At 44.0% G+C, this 15,365-nt stretch overlaps 2 protein-coding genes across 4 annotated transcripts in view; both read left to right on the top strand.

Moving 5' to 3' along the window:
* Window positions 1–4,372, top strand: part of ASCC1 (activating signal cointegrator 1 complex subunit 1) — a 121,069-nt gene extending 116,697 nt beyond the window's left edge. For all 3 annotated transcript variants that reach the window (XM_056799393.1, XM_056799405.1, XM_007478355.3), the window contains 2 exons: window positions 2,973–3,090; window positions 3,850–4,372. In XM_056799393.1, the coding sequence (XP_056655371.1) occupies window positions 2,973–3,089 (117 nt within the window). In that variant the 3' untranslated portion in view covers window position 3,090; window positions 3,850–4,372. The remainder of the gene's footprint in view (window positions 1–2,972; window positions 3,091–3,849) is intronic.
* A 3,217-nt stretch (window positions 4,373–7,589) lies between these two features.
* Window positions 7,590–15,365, top strand: part of SPOCK2 (SPARC (osteonectin), cwcv and kazal like domains proteoglycan 2) — a 33,849-nt gene continuing 26,073 nt past the window's right edge. The window contains exon 1 of the mRNA XM_007478349.3: window positions 7,590–8,558. Coding sequence (XP_007478411.2) covers window positions 8,349–8,558 — 210 coding nt within the window. The 5' untranslated portion in view covers window positions 7,590–8,348. The remainder of the gene's footprint in view (window positions 8,559–15,365) is intronic.

Genomic DNA, 15,365 nt, shown 5'->3' with positions numbered 1-15,365 from the left:
TAATGAAGAATCTACATTGTAGACAAAAGAAAGAAATTTTAGAAAAAAGTTAAAAGGACAGAAAAGTTAAAAGACTAACACACTAAGAATGACTAAGCAATCATAATATGAAGAATGCCCGTTTTACAAGATAACCATGAATAGTTATTGCTAAGTAATCTGTAGGTGAAACAAAAGAGAAAAGGAAATTACTTATTAAAGCATGGGAAAGTAAAAATAGAAATAAATTAAGGTAAATGCTGGTTTATCAGCTTTGAGAGGATAAGAACCATTGGATTACTGAATGATTTGTCAATCAATATGGAAAGCAGTCAGTAGACTATTATCAATGGAGATAAAACTAGAAAAGGATAAGGATCTTGAAAATTTGGGTTGGGGTCATTTACATAAGTAACTATAATATTCTCTAATATGATCTGATAATCTAAGACAATCCTTTTAAATCACATTCTGTCTAGCTTCATCTTTGGTGTTGGTATTAACTTTGAAACTTACAAGTGAAAATTTTCAAAGAAGTTGCACATCTCACATTTTCATAGAAAATGTTCACATCCTTTCAAGATACAGTTATTCGGCATAAAGCAACTTGTGTTGGAGTCAGTATAACTTTTACTTGCTTTGGAGTGTCCATACTTTGAACAATCAAAGCAGAGGGGAAAGACATGGCAGTTCTAAAAAAGTGACTTGAAGTAAATGAATTGTTTGTTTTACTGTTTCTGATTATGCTGCTTCTGTATATAATTGAAAGAGTTCAGGTTCCAGAGCTCAGTCTGTCATCTATTACTAACACAACTTTCCCATCAAATTAAAAGGCCTGCGAAGAAGGATTAGCATGCAGCCATTTCAAGCTGAATTTGTTCCACCAAAGGGATAGATGTGATCGGTAAGGGCTGCCAAAGCCAGCAAGAGAAGTTAATTGTGTAAATCAATGCAGGGAAAGAGTTCGACTCCTTTCTGGGAAAAAAAAAAGATACAATGCACTTCAGACTCTAAATAGATCTTTGGGGTTAAGTTGATGTCATATATATAGACAAGGATCAATATTTCCTAGGTTTTGTAAAGTCAGCCTTTAATGAACCCCAGGTGCTTTGCTTGGCCATCTGTGGCAGGAAGAGACTAGGAATGATGACAGGAATCCATGTCTTAGAGACTGATCTAAAATTCAATAGGGACTTAAGCAAAAGAGAGGGGGATTGCAGTTCCACCGAGGTGGATGGACATCACCACTAGGGTTGTTATTCAAACATTAGCCTTAAAATTCAATTGGAAAATGCAATGTACTTATCAAATGACTCTCCTAAGGCCTGGTTGGCCTTCTAAAGAAGAGCAATTTCCTGCATCTTAAAGGAACAGGAAGAGTACTTCACTCCTTGACACTACTTATCCAGATGATGTGGCTGAACTTTCCTGTGATGAATTCTGATACAATTTTTGGGTCTGCCTTATAAATGTGTTAAAAGGTCATTTCCTTCCTAGATCAGACTTATCCCTTCTTCACATACTTGAAAGCTTTTATGGAGTAAAGGAAGATTGCAGTAAAGAGCTTTTTGTTTCCAGAAAAATTAACTTGAATCTGTGCCCATTCGAGGGCAATTGAAAAAGATACTCTCTGTATCTGAAAATATGTTCTTTGACTGTTTTGTTTGGTTGCATACAGCTTTATGTTCTCCTCTAAGTTTTTGGAGCCCCTTGAATTTGCCTTCTATACTTTTTGAGCCTGAGGTGGGGCACTGCTCAAAGTGTTTAATAAATGTTGACTCAATGTGTGTTTCATAAAACTCCTTGTTAATTATCATTCCAGCTGGTATTTTGGTAGTTATTTGTAGATTTATTTGGTCTGAACCTATGATTTCCTATGTGAAGAGAACTCCTAAGAATGAAACCAGCAATGAAGCTCAGCAACTATCTTGAAGTTTAGTCTTTGATAAGTTGCCTGGGGTTTGGTGAGGTTAAGAGACTAGGCCAGGGTCACAGATCAAGCATGCTTGAATTGAGGCCTGAAAGGTATTCTTAGTGGATAGAGATAGTGTCAGCATGACCTGGGTCTTTGTACGCAGCTACTAAAAAAGCGTAGAGATTGATTGTTGTCACTCCTTCTAAACTAGTGCAGAGAAGCTTTTACCCTTTCCCCAACCCTACCTGTGCCAGGAGCCCTCATGACTATATCTCCTTGATAGCTAAAAATAAAATAATTTTCAGCCTTTTTTAGTGTTTTTTTTTGTTGTTGTTGATGATACATTTAAAAAAGGAATTAGGTAAGAGTTAAAGGTGTCATATATGCTGACAAGAAGGAAACATAAAATTGAAACAAGCAAGTGGACTCAGTATAAGTCAGAAGTGTGATATAACAGCTAACAAAGTAATATTGTCAAGTTGTCTTAAGAAAGGTACACTGTCTAGAACTATGTAAGTGATAGTTCTACTGTACTCTGCCTTAATTAGACTAACCTGGGCATATTGCAGTCTGTTCTGGACTGCATATTTTAGGAAAATTATTGACAAGCTGGAGGGAAAGCAAAATGATCAAGAGCCTTTGCATCAATCACATGAGGATTAGTTGAAAGAACTGGAGACATTTAAATTTAGGAGGGGGCATGATCACTGGGCTCTAAGTCCAAGGTCTTCCATGTAGAAGAGAGATTAGAGTTCTGCTTGGCCCAAGAAAGCAGAAGTGGAAGTAGTAGAGAGAAGTTGTAGAGTCAGACTTTGATTTGATGTAAAGAAAAATTTTCTTAACACTTTCAGACTATTCCAAAGTAAAATGGATCACTTCAGAAGGTTGTTGAGTGCCTGGACGTTGGGAGAGTATTTCATAGAAGGGATTTTTACTTGGGTTTGTGATATGACAAACTCTGAAACTGTTGGGGATTGCTATAGTTTGATATTTGTCCCTAGGGGCATTTAAGTGTCATCTTTTCACCTGAAAGTTGCTTTGGTTCTCATGAGAACGCTCATTCTGATTCTTCTTTCAGCTTTTTGAAAACTTCAGCTTTGGGGATCTGCACCTCAATTCGATTCACATCTCTCAGAGGTTTTCCACAGACAGCTCTGGATACTATGCTTCCTCTGGGCAAGTTGACTTCTCCTGAGGTACTACTATATTTGTTCCTTTTGATTTATTGTACATGTTGAATATTTTCATGGTGATGCAGGTAATCAAGGGAGGGTCCTTATTTTACTTCTTACCAAGAATGATAAAGAATTTCAGGGAAATGTCAACTGATAAGTAGTAGGGTAGGTCCATGGAAAGTAGACTTAGCATGTCCTTGAAAATAAATCCACAGCTACCAACCTGACTGATGAGATGGGCCATTTAGCCTTGTCCTAGGTGAAGCTATTGGACATAGAGCCCTTAACCTCTCAATTGCCCCGCCTTCTTTTCCAAAGCTCATCTCTTCAAATGAAAATTTCTGAAACCCTTTAGAATGACACATATGTTAATGTTAGGTTAAATAACAAGAAAATTCTCAATTATATGTTATGGTCCTTTATTTCTTGGGATCCCTAATCTCAAATTTTGAGTTCTTCCTTTGATCCCCATTTCCATTTAACAAGCACTTGATCTTGCTTTTATTCATTGGGTTTTCCTAGTATTAGTGCAAGTGCTTTAAAAATACTAAAAATTCACAATCCACAGCAAATGATCATTTTGTTTAGAATCCTGCCTTCCCCTTCTATCTGGGTTTCTCATCTTGCTTTAGCTTCCACTCTAGATTTTAATATCTAACTTCTAATACGGTTGCTGGATAGAATGTTTTAGGATGAATTTTAAAAGCTTGTTCTTGTTCTCCAAGATGCCAGAATGTTTTTCTTTCTCGCAAGTTTGATACCTTTACATTTATTTTTCAGAACTTTGTTTTACCCACTCCCTTGTATCTAATGGAACTGCAGTCAGTGTGGCGGCTTTTATTTATCTCTCTGGACAGCAGCAGCAAAAACATTGATGATATCAGCAGGACTGTGCAAAGTTCCCTGGGAGGATGTCAGTGCTAGAACCTGCTCACTTCTTGCCGCAGACCAGCAGAGGGAGGAGTGTTCCCAGCTCTGACTTTGTCCCACCCAGTCTTTTCTCTTTATGCAGGTGTACTGCCTGTTAATTTGTTTTTCTCTTTCACCCCTTCCCCCATGTCAAGTCCCCTTCCTCCTATCTGTTGGGAATTCAGAAGTTTAGGGGTTTTATTTGAGATGGATGATCAAGGCCTTCTTCAAAATCTTCACATAATTTCCCTTTTCTCACTTCCTCCCCCTTAGCCCCATAGCTCAACCACTTGTTTTTTTAATAAGGTTACTTACACATGAGGAATGCTTCTACAGTTGTATAATAATGTAACTCTTTAGCTCATTTGTGAATAAATTAATTTCCAAAATTAAATACGTGATTTTTTCCTTTAATATTTCTAGATATCCTTTTCATGACTGATTTTGTTCACATTGCTATTGTTTAGAAACACCACTTTTTTTTAAAACTAGTATTAAAAAATACTTCTATCCACAGGACCTGGTACATGATATATGCTATATATTTGTTACTATCATTATTTTTAACTTAATTTTTTTTTTTATCCAGGGGCTTTGGTCTAATCTCTGTGTATGGTATTTTATTTTGTTCTTTTTCTCCCCTCCTCCAATTAAGCAAAGGACTTAGTCTTCATAATACTAATTTCTGTATTAAATTAAATTTTACTTAAATACAGATGATTCCTTCATTACTAGTTAGATGGTATGTTGGAACAGGCTCTTATGGGAGGCATAGTACTAATCAATTAATGAGGCTTAGTTTAGAGTTCATTTCCTGTATTCCAGTACCAAACTTGTTCTCTTATGTTCTTTCCTGACAAATATCACTATTACCTATTTATTCCCTTCTCAGCTTATCCAGTTGATAAAAAATCTTTTCTGACTTCTTAAGTGTCAAAGTATACTTTTGGTATGAAGTGTGGAAACAACGTGCCTAGCCTTTATAGTCATCTTCCTGAAATACACTCCATTAGAAAAATTGTCATAAATACTGAAATTCCAACAGAACACCACATAATTTTTGCCTTTTCAGCTCCTTTCTGGCAAGTTGTTAAGCCATTTTTTCTTTATCTAAAAAGAGTACTGATAAGCCAGCATTCCTTGGGGAACTGCAGATAGAGCTGCTACCTCAGAAAGGAGACCAACTAGTAGTTTTGGTTCAAGAATTTTTTTTGTTGTTGTTTTTAAAGTAGTGACATAAGGAGGCTCCCAAAGCATCTTTGTTGAGGATGCCAAAAATGTGTATTCAGGATTTAGAGGTCCCCTTCTCATCAGATCATGACTTAGTTTTAAGAGATTGGTGTTGTGTTTATGACCTCATTTCCTCTTTGGCATTGTCACCTTGTAATTTATACTTTGTGAATATGTGGAATAAATTGTGAAAAATAGAATTTGTGTACTGAATCACTGACTTTACCCATAATTCCTGGACCACAAAAGGTCTGGAGAAATTCATCTCCAATCTTGAATGGTCATGAGATATGCAGTGCTACAATGTATTTGACATTTCCCAGAGGTTCCATGATAACGTCCATGAAATGATTTCCACATCCTTGGTACCATTTTTTTTTAAAACCCTTACTTTCTGTCTTGGAGTCAATACTGTGTATTGGCTCCAAGGCATAAGAGTGGTAAGGGGCAATAGGGATTAAATGACTTGCCCAGGGTCACACAGCTGGGAAGCGTCTGAGGTCAGATTTGAACCCAGGACCTCCCATCTCTCCTGTCTCTAGGTCTGACTCTCAATCCACTGAGCTACCCAGCTGCCCCTTGTGATTGATATCTTGAACACAGGCCCTCACCTCTTTTTCTTTTCTTGACCATGTTTTATGTAAAATTTTAGTATTTTTCTTCATTGGAATTGTGTAGAAATTTTGTTTTATTAAACCTGCTTCAAATTTTGCTTTATTCATCTTGTTCTGTGTGTACTTGGAAAGATTACCAGATAATTTGGTGAGATTCCCAGTTAAATCTTCAGGTAAATTGTAAAAACCCCAAATGGTTAAAACTAAGCAAGTTTTGAAAATGTCATCAAGTTCATTTACTCTTAGAATGGTAGTTTGAACAACCTTTCTTACAGAAAATTCCGGTATTTTCTTAACTTTTAAATCCAAACTATTAGCCATTTTGTGAGGCTCTCTGTCATCCATTCTGTGTCATCTTCTCCCCTTCACTCCCAATTCCAAGCCATTCTGGAAAAAAGAAACTTCTCTTATACAACTTTGGCTCTGGTTTATTTGCTTTCAGTGTAGAACCCGTATTGATTTAAGCTTAAGGACCTTTTAAAGAGGAAGTTGTCGTTGTGGGACTATGCAGAGGATTATGGGAAATATGACCTTTGAATACCTGGACCCAAATTTCTTGGTGGGGTGGTCTGTTGGCCTTTTCAGACCCACAACAGAATTGTTGCTTCTTACCCTGTTCTGAGAAGTGGCTTCATTTTAGACTGGAATGTATTGGAGACCAACTATGACATCTAGAACTCCCACCTCAAATTCAGGCCCGTATGTTAGTGTTTTGACAGCTGTTGGGTGGCTGATATATACAGAAATGGGCTTAGTATTCCTTAATGAAAAGCAAGGCCACTAATAGAAATAAGTGGTGTGGTTTAGTGATCTCAGGGACTCTGAATTCACAGTCCTCTCCTTCCCTGCCAAATCAGAGTATACCTTCTTCAGCTGGGTTTAGATTAAGGCATCAATGCCTAGGGTGCAGCACCATCTCTTAATTCAGTTGAAAAAACAAAATTGAAATGGATCTATTGTTTTCTGCTTTTCCCAATGGGACTCCAGTCCAGACCACTGAAGTACTCATATTTAATTCCCAAGCAGACTGAACCCAGGGTAAATGTAAAAATCTTAATCTGTGCTTTGTTCTCTTTCCAAAGATTGAGATCATATTTGTCAGTTCTGTCCCATTTTTTAAAGGTCATAATGGCAGTTAATACTTTCTGAATGAAAATATAATTAAGTCCTCAGAGTTTTAACATTTTATGCTGCTAGATTATCTGTTCCCTTTTTAAATTCATCCACATTATATACATCACCTTATTCCTTTCTGAACCTGATGAGGTGCTCAGGTTCCCACTGACTGGTATATTTGATTCCCATAAACAATTTATGGGGGCCAGAATAAATTATGGATAAATGCATACACAAACAATTGCCCAATCTTTGAATTTCCCTTTTTGGAAGAAAAAAATGCTTAAGCTCCCAACCCATCCCTCCCTAAAAGAATGATTCACTATGTCTAGTTTAATCTGAAATCCAATGCTGCGTCGAAATAATAATATCCAGAATACCAGGGATGAAGCCTTTGGTATGTGAAATGGGCAGACTTTTGCCTTTTAGAATTGCCTTGGTGAGAGCTGACAAAAGGTCTAATAGTCCTCAACCAGCTGCTTGAGAAGGGAGGACATCTGCCCCTGTTTTCCATACATTCAGTTCCCAGCCCTTGTGCCTTGAAAGAGCATGGGAGTCTGAAGAGCAACAACCAGTTCTTAGACCCCCTTTTGTCTTAAAAGAGTCAACCATTACCATAATTCATCCGAACCCAGCTGCCATACCCAGGAACAGAGCAGAAGCTGTACCTGACCTGGGCGTCTTAGAAGGCTGGGCTTGAGGTGAAGAGGGAAAAAGAGAAAAGGGAGAGACCTGGAACAAAATACCCCTTGACAGCTGCTCTTGGTTTGGGGAGGTCTAGAAACCCTTCTAACGGAAGCCCATTCTTTCTGGGAAGATGGACCTTGCATTCTTCCTGCCCTTTGTCCTCCTGGGAAGCCTCTAATCCTTGTTGGTCAGGGCACTGCCCTGCATGGAACTTGGATTCCCTTGTTTTCCACTCCATTTGTGCGCCATTGGGCTGGACTGTTACTGGGGTCTGGTGCTCTGATATGGCCATTTGCTTGGAAATCGCAGCCTGTAGTTTTTCTGGGCTCCTGCTCTCTCCATCTCACTATCTCAGTCTCTCTCCCGTCTCTTCCCTTCCCCCCATCCTCTCTCCCTCCCTCCTTCCTTTTTTTTCCCCAAGCCAGGTATGATGATGTCAAACATGATGCTGATGCTACAGTTACAGACACAGCCCCTCCTGGCGCAGCCTCTCTGATTCTCTTTGCCTTTCTGCTTCCAGCTCTGGGGGTTTTCAGACAAGTGCATCTCCTAATCAGGTCACATTTCATCTAGGACCCACCATCCATCTCTTCCCCCAATCATTGCAGTGGCGGAGGAGGAGAGAAGACTTTGGGCTGTTTGTGGTGGAAGGAAATTAAGGTAAAGAAATTAAAAACAAACAAAAATAAACAAAAGACTAAGCAAGCCCAATCCAGATCAAAGATGAGCACTGGGGGCTTCGGGCTGCGGCGGCGGCTGCTGCTGCTGCTGCCCCTTCTGCTCATTGCTGCCCCTGCACCCGGCTCGGCTGAAGGGGATTCTAAGGGGGTCAAGGATGGCGAGACCCCTGGCAATTTCATGGAGGATGAGCAATGGCTGTCGTCCATCTCCCAGTACAGCGGCAAAATCAAGCACTGGAACCGCTTCCGAGACGTGAGTCTGCAGAGCCGCAGCTCCGCGGCAGCGTGGGACCGGCCTGGGGTAGAGCGGGGTGGGGTGGGGTGGACCTGCCGGGAGGAACGGGAAAGTGAGGGCCCGTGCCGGGCTCTGGGGCTAGCCCCCCATGGGGCGGGGGAGCTGCCTCCCGAGGGATGGGGATTTCAGGTGCACCAGCCAAAGCTGGGGGGGTGGGAGCGGGCTCGGCGAGCGTCTCAGGGTTTTGCCACAGTGGAGGCGGCCCGGGGCACTGGAAAGTGGGAGGGGGCTTTGGTGCAGAGCCCAAGCGGCCAAGAGGCTGGCAGCCGGGAGCCACGGAGCCGCCCGGAGCCTGGGAGCGACGGCGGCGTGTTGCAGCCAGCAGCTTTCGCGGCAGAGCCTCCTAATTGCCTCGGCAGTGAAAGTAAACAACATACACCCGGAGCTCTTGCCAAGCCGCCAGCCCGCCGCCGCCGCCGCCGCCGCCACAGCTCCTCAGCCCCCGCGGGGCCGGGGGTCACCCTTCCCTTCACTCTCTCCTTCAAGGGCGCCCGCCCTGAGAACCCCGGAGTGTCGGCCCCTGAGGCGGGGGAGAGGGTCAGCGAGCGGGTGGGGTGGGGCCAGCCCTCGGGACCATTTAGGGTTAAAGGAAGGGGAGAGTGGGGCGAAGACGGTGGGAAGGGCTTTCCTCGCCTTCCCCAAAGAGGATCGCTGCCTTTCCCCACCCCCACCCCCCAGCAGGGACAGTAGAAATGGAGGTGGTGGAAAGAAGATTGGCTTTTTCATTAAGGTTCCTCTCCCCTGCCCCTTTTGTGAAGGCGTAGGCCCCTGGCCCCCTCCGTGTGCGCAGACCTGAGAGAAATCGCTCACACGGAGGCAAGGACGGCCAGAGAGGGGCTGCCCTACGGGGAACCCCTGTTTGGCGGGGAGGGGGGGAGGCTGGAGGACCCACCAGGCCCAGGTAATGGGGATGAAAATGCGTGGGGGAGGGGAAGCTTCCTTGGCCGTCCGGGGCTCCTTTGCTCAAGCCCTAATGGGCTGGGTTTTCTATTTTCAATCTTTGGTGAGGGAACCAGGCTCCGACCAAGAACGAAACGCGAGTCCGAAGAAGAGGATTTGGTTGGGAAAAGGGCCTACAACCCTCGGGCCTGCCGGGACCGGAGCACATCGCAGGAGTCAGGGGAGAGCCTTTCTTCCCACCCCAGCCAGCCCCCAATTTCCCCTTGGTCAGGGCTTTGCAGCGAAGGAGGGGGTGGGGGTGGGGAGGAAGTTGCAGGGATTGTGCAGACCGACTCCTGGGCCAGTGTTGATGCAGCACTTTGTTTACTGGCACCTGTAGATCGAAGAGGAAACGGAGGGCAGTTTTCCCAGAAGTGCAGGCAGGGATAGGAGTGGCCGCCCCTAGGAGCTGGGAGGACTTTTGAAGGAGAAGACCTAATCCCCCGAAGCTGCCCCCCAGACCGCGGGCCGGGACGCCAAATCCGCGTTCTTGCCCTTGGCCGTAGCACTCGTCAAGCCATACAGGAGCGTGAAAACGCATCCCTCCACATTCTCCCCTTCCTCCAGACTGGCCGTCTGGAATTGGTTTTGAAATGCGCTTTAAACCTGGGTGCGCACGCACATCCCCCCAGGATGGGAAGGGCCCGAGAGGCACAGACAGGAGTGGGTGGGCTTGTGTGGCGGCCACCCGCCAGCCCAGCGTCCACGCTGGGGAGCCACAGCCAGCTTGTCTGTTACCTGAACAGAGAGAAGATTAGCTGCAATCTCCCATGACTGCACTGAAAGCAGACGGCACAGCGAGGGGGCGGGAGCTGGGAAGGTGCGATCCAAAAACCTGTGTCACCGTGCCCAGAGCCTCCCTCAGGCCGCTCGGGGAGTGGCCCCCCGGCGGAGGGCAGGGATGGGGAGTAGGGGTGGCAGTCGGAACTGGAAGAGCTTTACAAACCGAGGCTAGAGGGTCTGCTTACTTTTTACCTTGGGTTTGCCAGGTCAGTTGATGCGAATGGAGGGTTGATGCCTTGGCCCCCACTTCAGCCAGCTCTGCCCCCCAATCCTTTCCGCACCCTTTCCCTACATCCATCAGAAGCCAGCTTCTGCCTGGGAGACCCTGGGGCCTGCCTGCCGATGGAAGCTGGAGGTGCCTAACAATTTGGGTGGTCTTCGGGGCAGGAGGTCCCTTGAAAGCCTCATCACATACCAGGTGCCCAGCCCTGGCAGGGAGAACAGAGGCTGCCTTCGCTGCTAGAGGAAAGGGGTGGGGAATGGATCCCCGGGGATCTGCTGGCAGATTCTGCAGGAAAGCTGAAGAATGTCACCATTGCAGCCAATGCTGCCTCCTTTAGCCACCGAGAACCGGAGCCCGCTGTGAGGGCCGATGGCCATTCCAAAGGGAGCCCGGTAACAATGGACTTCATTTCAGGAGTGACCTTGGGCAGCTGCGGCTCCTGGAAGGGGTCCTGTTTGGAAGTTGTTTACTTCTCATAGGAGACAGATTCTGCTTTTGACTGTCCGCTAAGTGATGTGATGAGTCTGGACTTAGCCCTATCCTTAAAAATGTTAGCCACGGAAATGGTGCCGGTACCCTTCTTTTGCCTTGTTGCAGGGTGTGTGGGGTAGGATAGGTGGAGGGAAGGTCTGGACTGCAGGAGATTATATTAAAGAGGTGCTAATGAATGAAATGGAAGAACCTTGGATGAAAATGATCTAGAGTCAGAATAGGGGAAGATTCACAGGACTTAGAGCTCTGAGTTCGAGGGCTGTAAGAGTAAGGAGGAGGGAGTCCAGGGATTTTGAGGACTGCGGTGAGATCATGTGGTTGGAACAGAGCGAGACCTGAGTTCAAATGCAGCCCCAGACATTGACTTGCTGGCTTTGAGCAAGTCACTTAACCTCTTTCTGCCTCAGTTATTTCAACCATAAAAAGAAAATAACACCTACTTTGAAGGGTTGTTGGGAGGATCAGTTGACATAATATTCATAGCACTTAGCACAATGCCTGGCACATATTTGACATATGTATTTCCCCAAGAGGAGCTCAGGATAGTTTGGGCTATCACCCTTCCCTTTTCTTAGCTCTGGAATGGGACAGAAGGTGGCATTTGTCAGCTGGTTCAATCTTCTCCCCTCCCATAGAACAAACAGTATTTGGAATCAGTATTGCCACTTTCTATGATTTCTTCCTTTCCCCCCTTATATCTTATATTCCCTTATATCATTATATATATATATATATATATATATTTCCCTTATATATAATATATATCTCTATATATATTTTCTCTTATATCTTGGACACATCCCAAGTAAGAAAGAAATCAGGAATCTTTCTGGCTCATTAACCGTGGTCTGTCCAGCTCTCTTTAGAACTCTGGTCTCTAAGAATCTCCCCGCCATGTTGTCGTGATGTTAAGGACTGGACTTGACCAGGTTTTCAGGTGGTCAGCATCTGATGAGGGAACAAGCCCATTGCATTACATTCTCATCAGAATGGGCCTTTGGGGACTGGAGCTAGAAAGAGCTCTTTTCAAGTCTCTGGCCTCTACTTGTGTTACATTCCTCTTTTGCTTGCTTCTTAGAAAATCCAAGTTAGAACAGTGAAAGTGAGAAAAATAGGGGCAGAGGTTGTTTTTCTTTTGTTAGTGGAGGTCAAAATCTAGCCTCTGCCTCAACCTGGCAAACATCCCCACTCAATGGCTTGTCCTAGTGGGCCAGGAAAGAAAGGTAGGATCCATCTCAAGGCCATTTATTCCAACCTAAATTTGCTTGGCTTCTGCCATTTCTTCCCCCCTTACCCTGCATTGTTCCTAGCCTTATCCTCTGTGGAGAAATAGAAAAACAGCCCTTGAAATTCTTGAAGAAAGCTTTGAGTTCCCAACGAGTTCCCTCTTAAGGCTAAACAGCTCCAGTTCTTCAGCTAACCCCCATCAGGCTTGTTGGTGGCATAGGGGAAGAAAGCCCAGAGTATGAAGTCAGGAAGACTGGAATCAGAGCCCTGACTGTTTCAGACATTTTCCAATTGTGTGACGCTGGGCAAGTCACCTTCTATGTCTCTTTCCTCGCCTGTGAAATGGGAATTATAAGAGCATCTCTCTCACATGATTATATTGTGAAGATCATTTGAAATCCCTATGTAAATGCTAACCTCAGGGATGGCTTCAGCATCATCTCAAGGCCCATCCTTGTCTTCTCTGAATGCTCTTCATCTTAGTAATATTCTCCTTCATATGTAGTATCCACAACTGACCACAATTATTCAGCTATGGTCTGCTTGGGGACTGTTATTTTCCTGATCCTGCATATTATCCTTCTTTTAATGCCTGCTAAGACCAATGGCTCTAGCTATGGAATAGTAATAGTAATTAATATATACTACTTTCTGGTTAACCCTTTTGAAACTGCTTGGTGGAGGGGAAAGGCTCCTGGGTCCTCCATGAACCATTCTAGCTTTATGATTTGGAGCAAGCCTCCAAATGAGCCTGCGTTTCCTCATCTATAAAATGTGGATAATACTTCCACTACCTACCTGTCAGGATTATTGTAAGGGAAGTATCCTGGAAACCTTAAAATTTCCAAAGTGTGGGCTGTTATTCTTATTCTTTTTTTTTAAACCCTTACCTTCCATCTTGGAATCAATTGGTTCCAAGGCAGAAGAGAGGAAAGGGCTAGGCAATGGGGGTGAAGTGACTTGCTGGGAAGTGTCTGAGGCCAGATTTGAACCTAGGACCTCCCATCTCTAGGCCTGGCTCTCAATCCACTGAGCCACCCGGCTGCCCCCTATTCTTATTCTTTAACAAATGATCTAATTTGGTTCTTACAACAAGGTAGGTAATATTAAATATTATCATTCCATTTTACAACTGAAAAAATTGAGGATCTTATTGCTAAGTGACATGTTCAAGATCCCACAGCTAGTTAAATACCAGGGTTCAAATTGGAATAAAGGTTCTTCTGAGTCCAAGTCTAAAGATTGTACATTAGCTTCCACAAAGGAGGAAGCTAGAGTCCCTTTGTGTTTGATATTAAGAACTTGGTGGCCTCCTCTTTCAAGATGAAGAGGGGGATGAGGGAAAAAAAGATTGTGACTTATGATGGGAGGGGGTCATGGAGAAGAGAGTCCTTCTGTTTTACAGAAAGAGCCTTTACCTAGAGACTGTCACATGGACAGTGTTTCTGGGCCCTAGCAAATAATAGGATGTCTCTGAGAGGCTTCACAATATATACTACTCTTACAGAATTTTGTATACTTAGGGTTAGGGCCATGGCCTGAAAATAGAAGTTTCAAAAACATATAGATAATACATGGATCACACATCTATGATCTATTATTAAAGGGAACCCAGATTTTTAGGGGTCATGATGATCAGGGCCTTTTCCAAGTTTTTCTTTAGGATCCTAAACTGGATATTCCAAGGACTGACACTGTGGCAGTTCTGACAGTCTTATGAACACCAGAAGGTCTCAGGTGCAGATGTTGGCCCCATGAGGACTTCCTTTGTGTATGCTTGTGGCCAACATTCATTAGGACTTGTGGGTAGACAGATGGAAGGGGAAGTCTGGGAAGGGACAGAAGAAGTCACAGGATAGGTGGATCTGCATCTTCTTCAACTTGATAAGGCTCCTTCTTCCTCTTAAAGAATTTCCCTAACTCTGTGGCTCTCAGAAATAGCAGATACGAAAGGCCGGCCATACATCCGTGTCTCTTGGCCTGTGCCCAAGATTATGAGCCAGGGAAGGAAATAGAATGGACTGAATGTTCTCTTGTCCTAATGGGAAGAGTGCACCAGGCTTGGAGTCAGATTCCAGCCCTGCTACTTATGAGTTGTGTGACCTAGAACAAGTTGCCTCCATTCTCCAGGCTTCCATTTCCTCATTTGTAAATTAAGGCATTTAAATGAACTCTCAAATCCTGTTCTTCTGAGTCAGGAGTTGTGTGCCTTTTGGGGTGTTAGACCCCTCTGGTCATCTGTTGAACCCCAAGGACCCCTTTTCAGGATAATCTTTTTAAATGCATAAGATAAAATGCAAAGATTAGGAAGAAAATGAAATCCTATTGAAATAGAATTGTCCAAATATCTTAAAAGCAGTTTCATGAACACCAGGGGAAGAACTCTTGTTCTAAGATAAACCTACAGAAAGATGTTCAAAAACCCAGAGCTGCCCATGTTGGTTTGGGAGCCTGTGGTCTCATCTGTCAGATCTGCAGCAGATGAAGGGTTAAGTGTGTGTGTGTGTGTGTGTGTGTGTGTGAGAGAGAGAGAGAGTGTGAGAGACACACACACACACCTCATTTCTGAGACTTGGAGGAAGGAGAGGGATGGCAGGTGAAGCCCTTGCATGACAAGGAGAGCAAGGATCAGAGAGACATTTTTCCCTCTTGTGCTTGAACTCTAAAGCTTTTAAGGATGCTAAACTGGCCGTTTCTCCTCCCTCCTCTTCCTCCAACCCTCAGCTAGAAGGTTGTTCAGGAAAAGAGTTTCTAGATCTCCAGGAAGGCTCCATTTGGCTGCCCATCACTAAGCCTCTTCTAAGGAGAGAGGCAGACGGAGAGCAACGCTTCTTTGCATGAAGGAAGGTTTCAGGCCATCAGCCTGTTGTAAAAGTGCACATGTGCAGGAGAATGCATCTGCTCAAGTTCATACTTGGATAGAACAATCAAGGCAGACCCGTGGGTGGGTAGAGTGGGCAAGTCTGGGCCCAACTGTTGGCCACAAGCATCCAGTTGTACTTAAGATAGAAATATTTTCATCCGCTGGGGCTCTTGGCCAAGAAGCAGACACAGGTGCAGCTCTGTGAACGCTTTTTTAGTTCTGATGTGATTAGGAAGAC

The sequence above is a fragment of the Monodelphis domestica genome, chromosome 1 (genome assembly GCF_027887165.1).
Source record: "Monodelphis domestica isolate mMonDom1 chromosome 1, mMonDom1.pri, whole genome shotgun sequence".
In the NCBI taxonomy this organism is placed as follows: Eukaryota; Metazoa; Chordata; class Mammalia; order Didelphimorphia; family Didelphidae; genus Monodelphis; species Monodelphis domestica.
The sequence above is the reverse complement of the archived record's forward strand: the minus strand, read 5'-3'. Positions and strand labels throughout refer to the sequence as shown.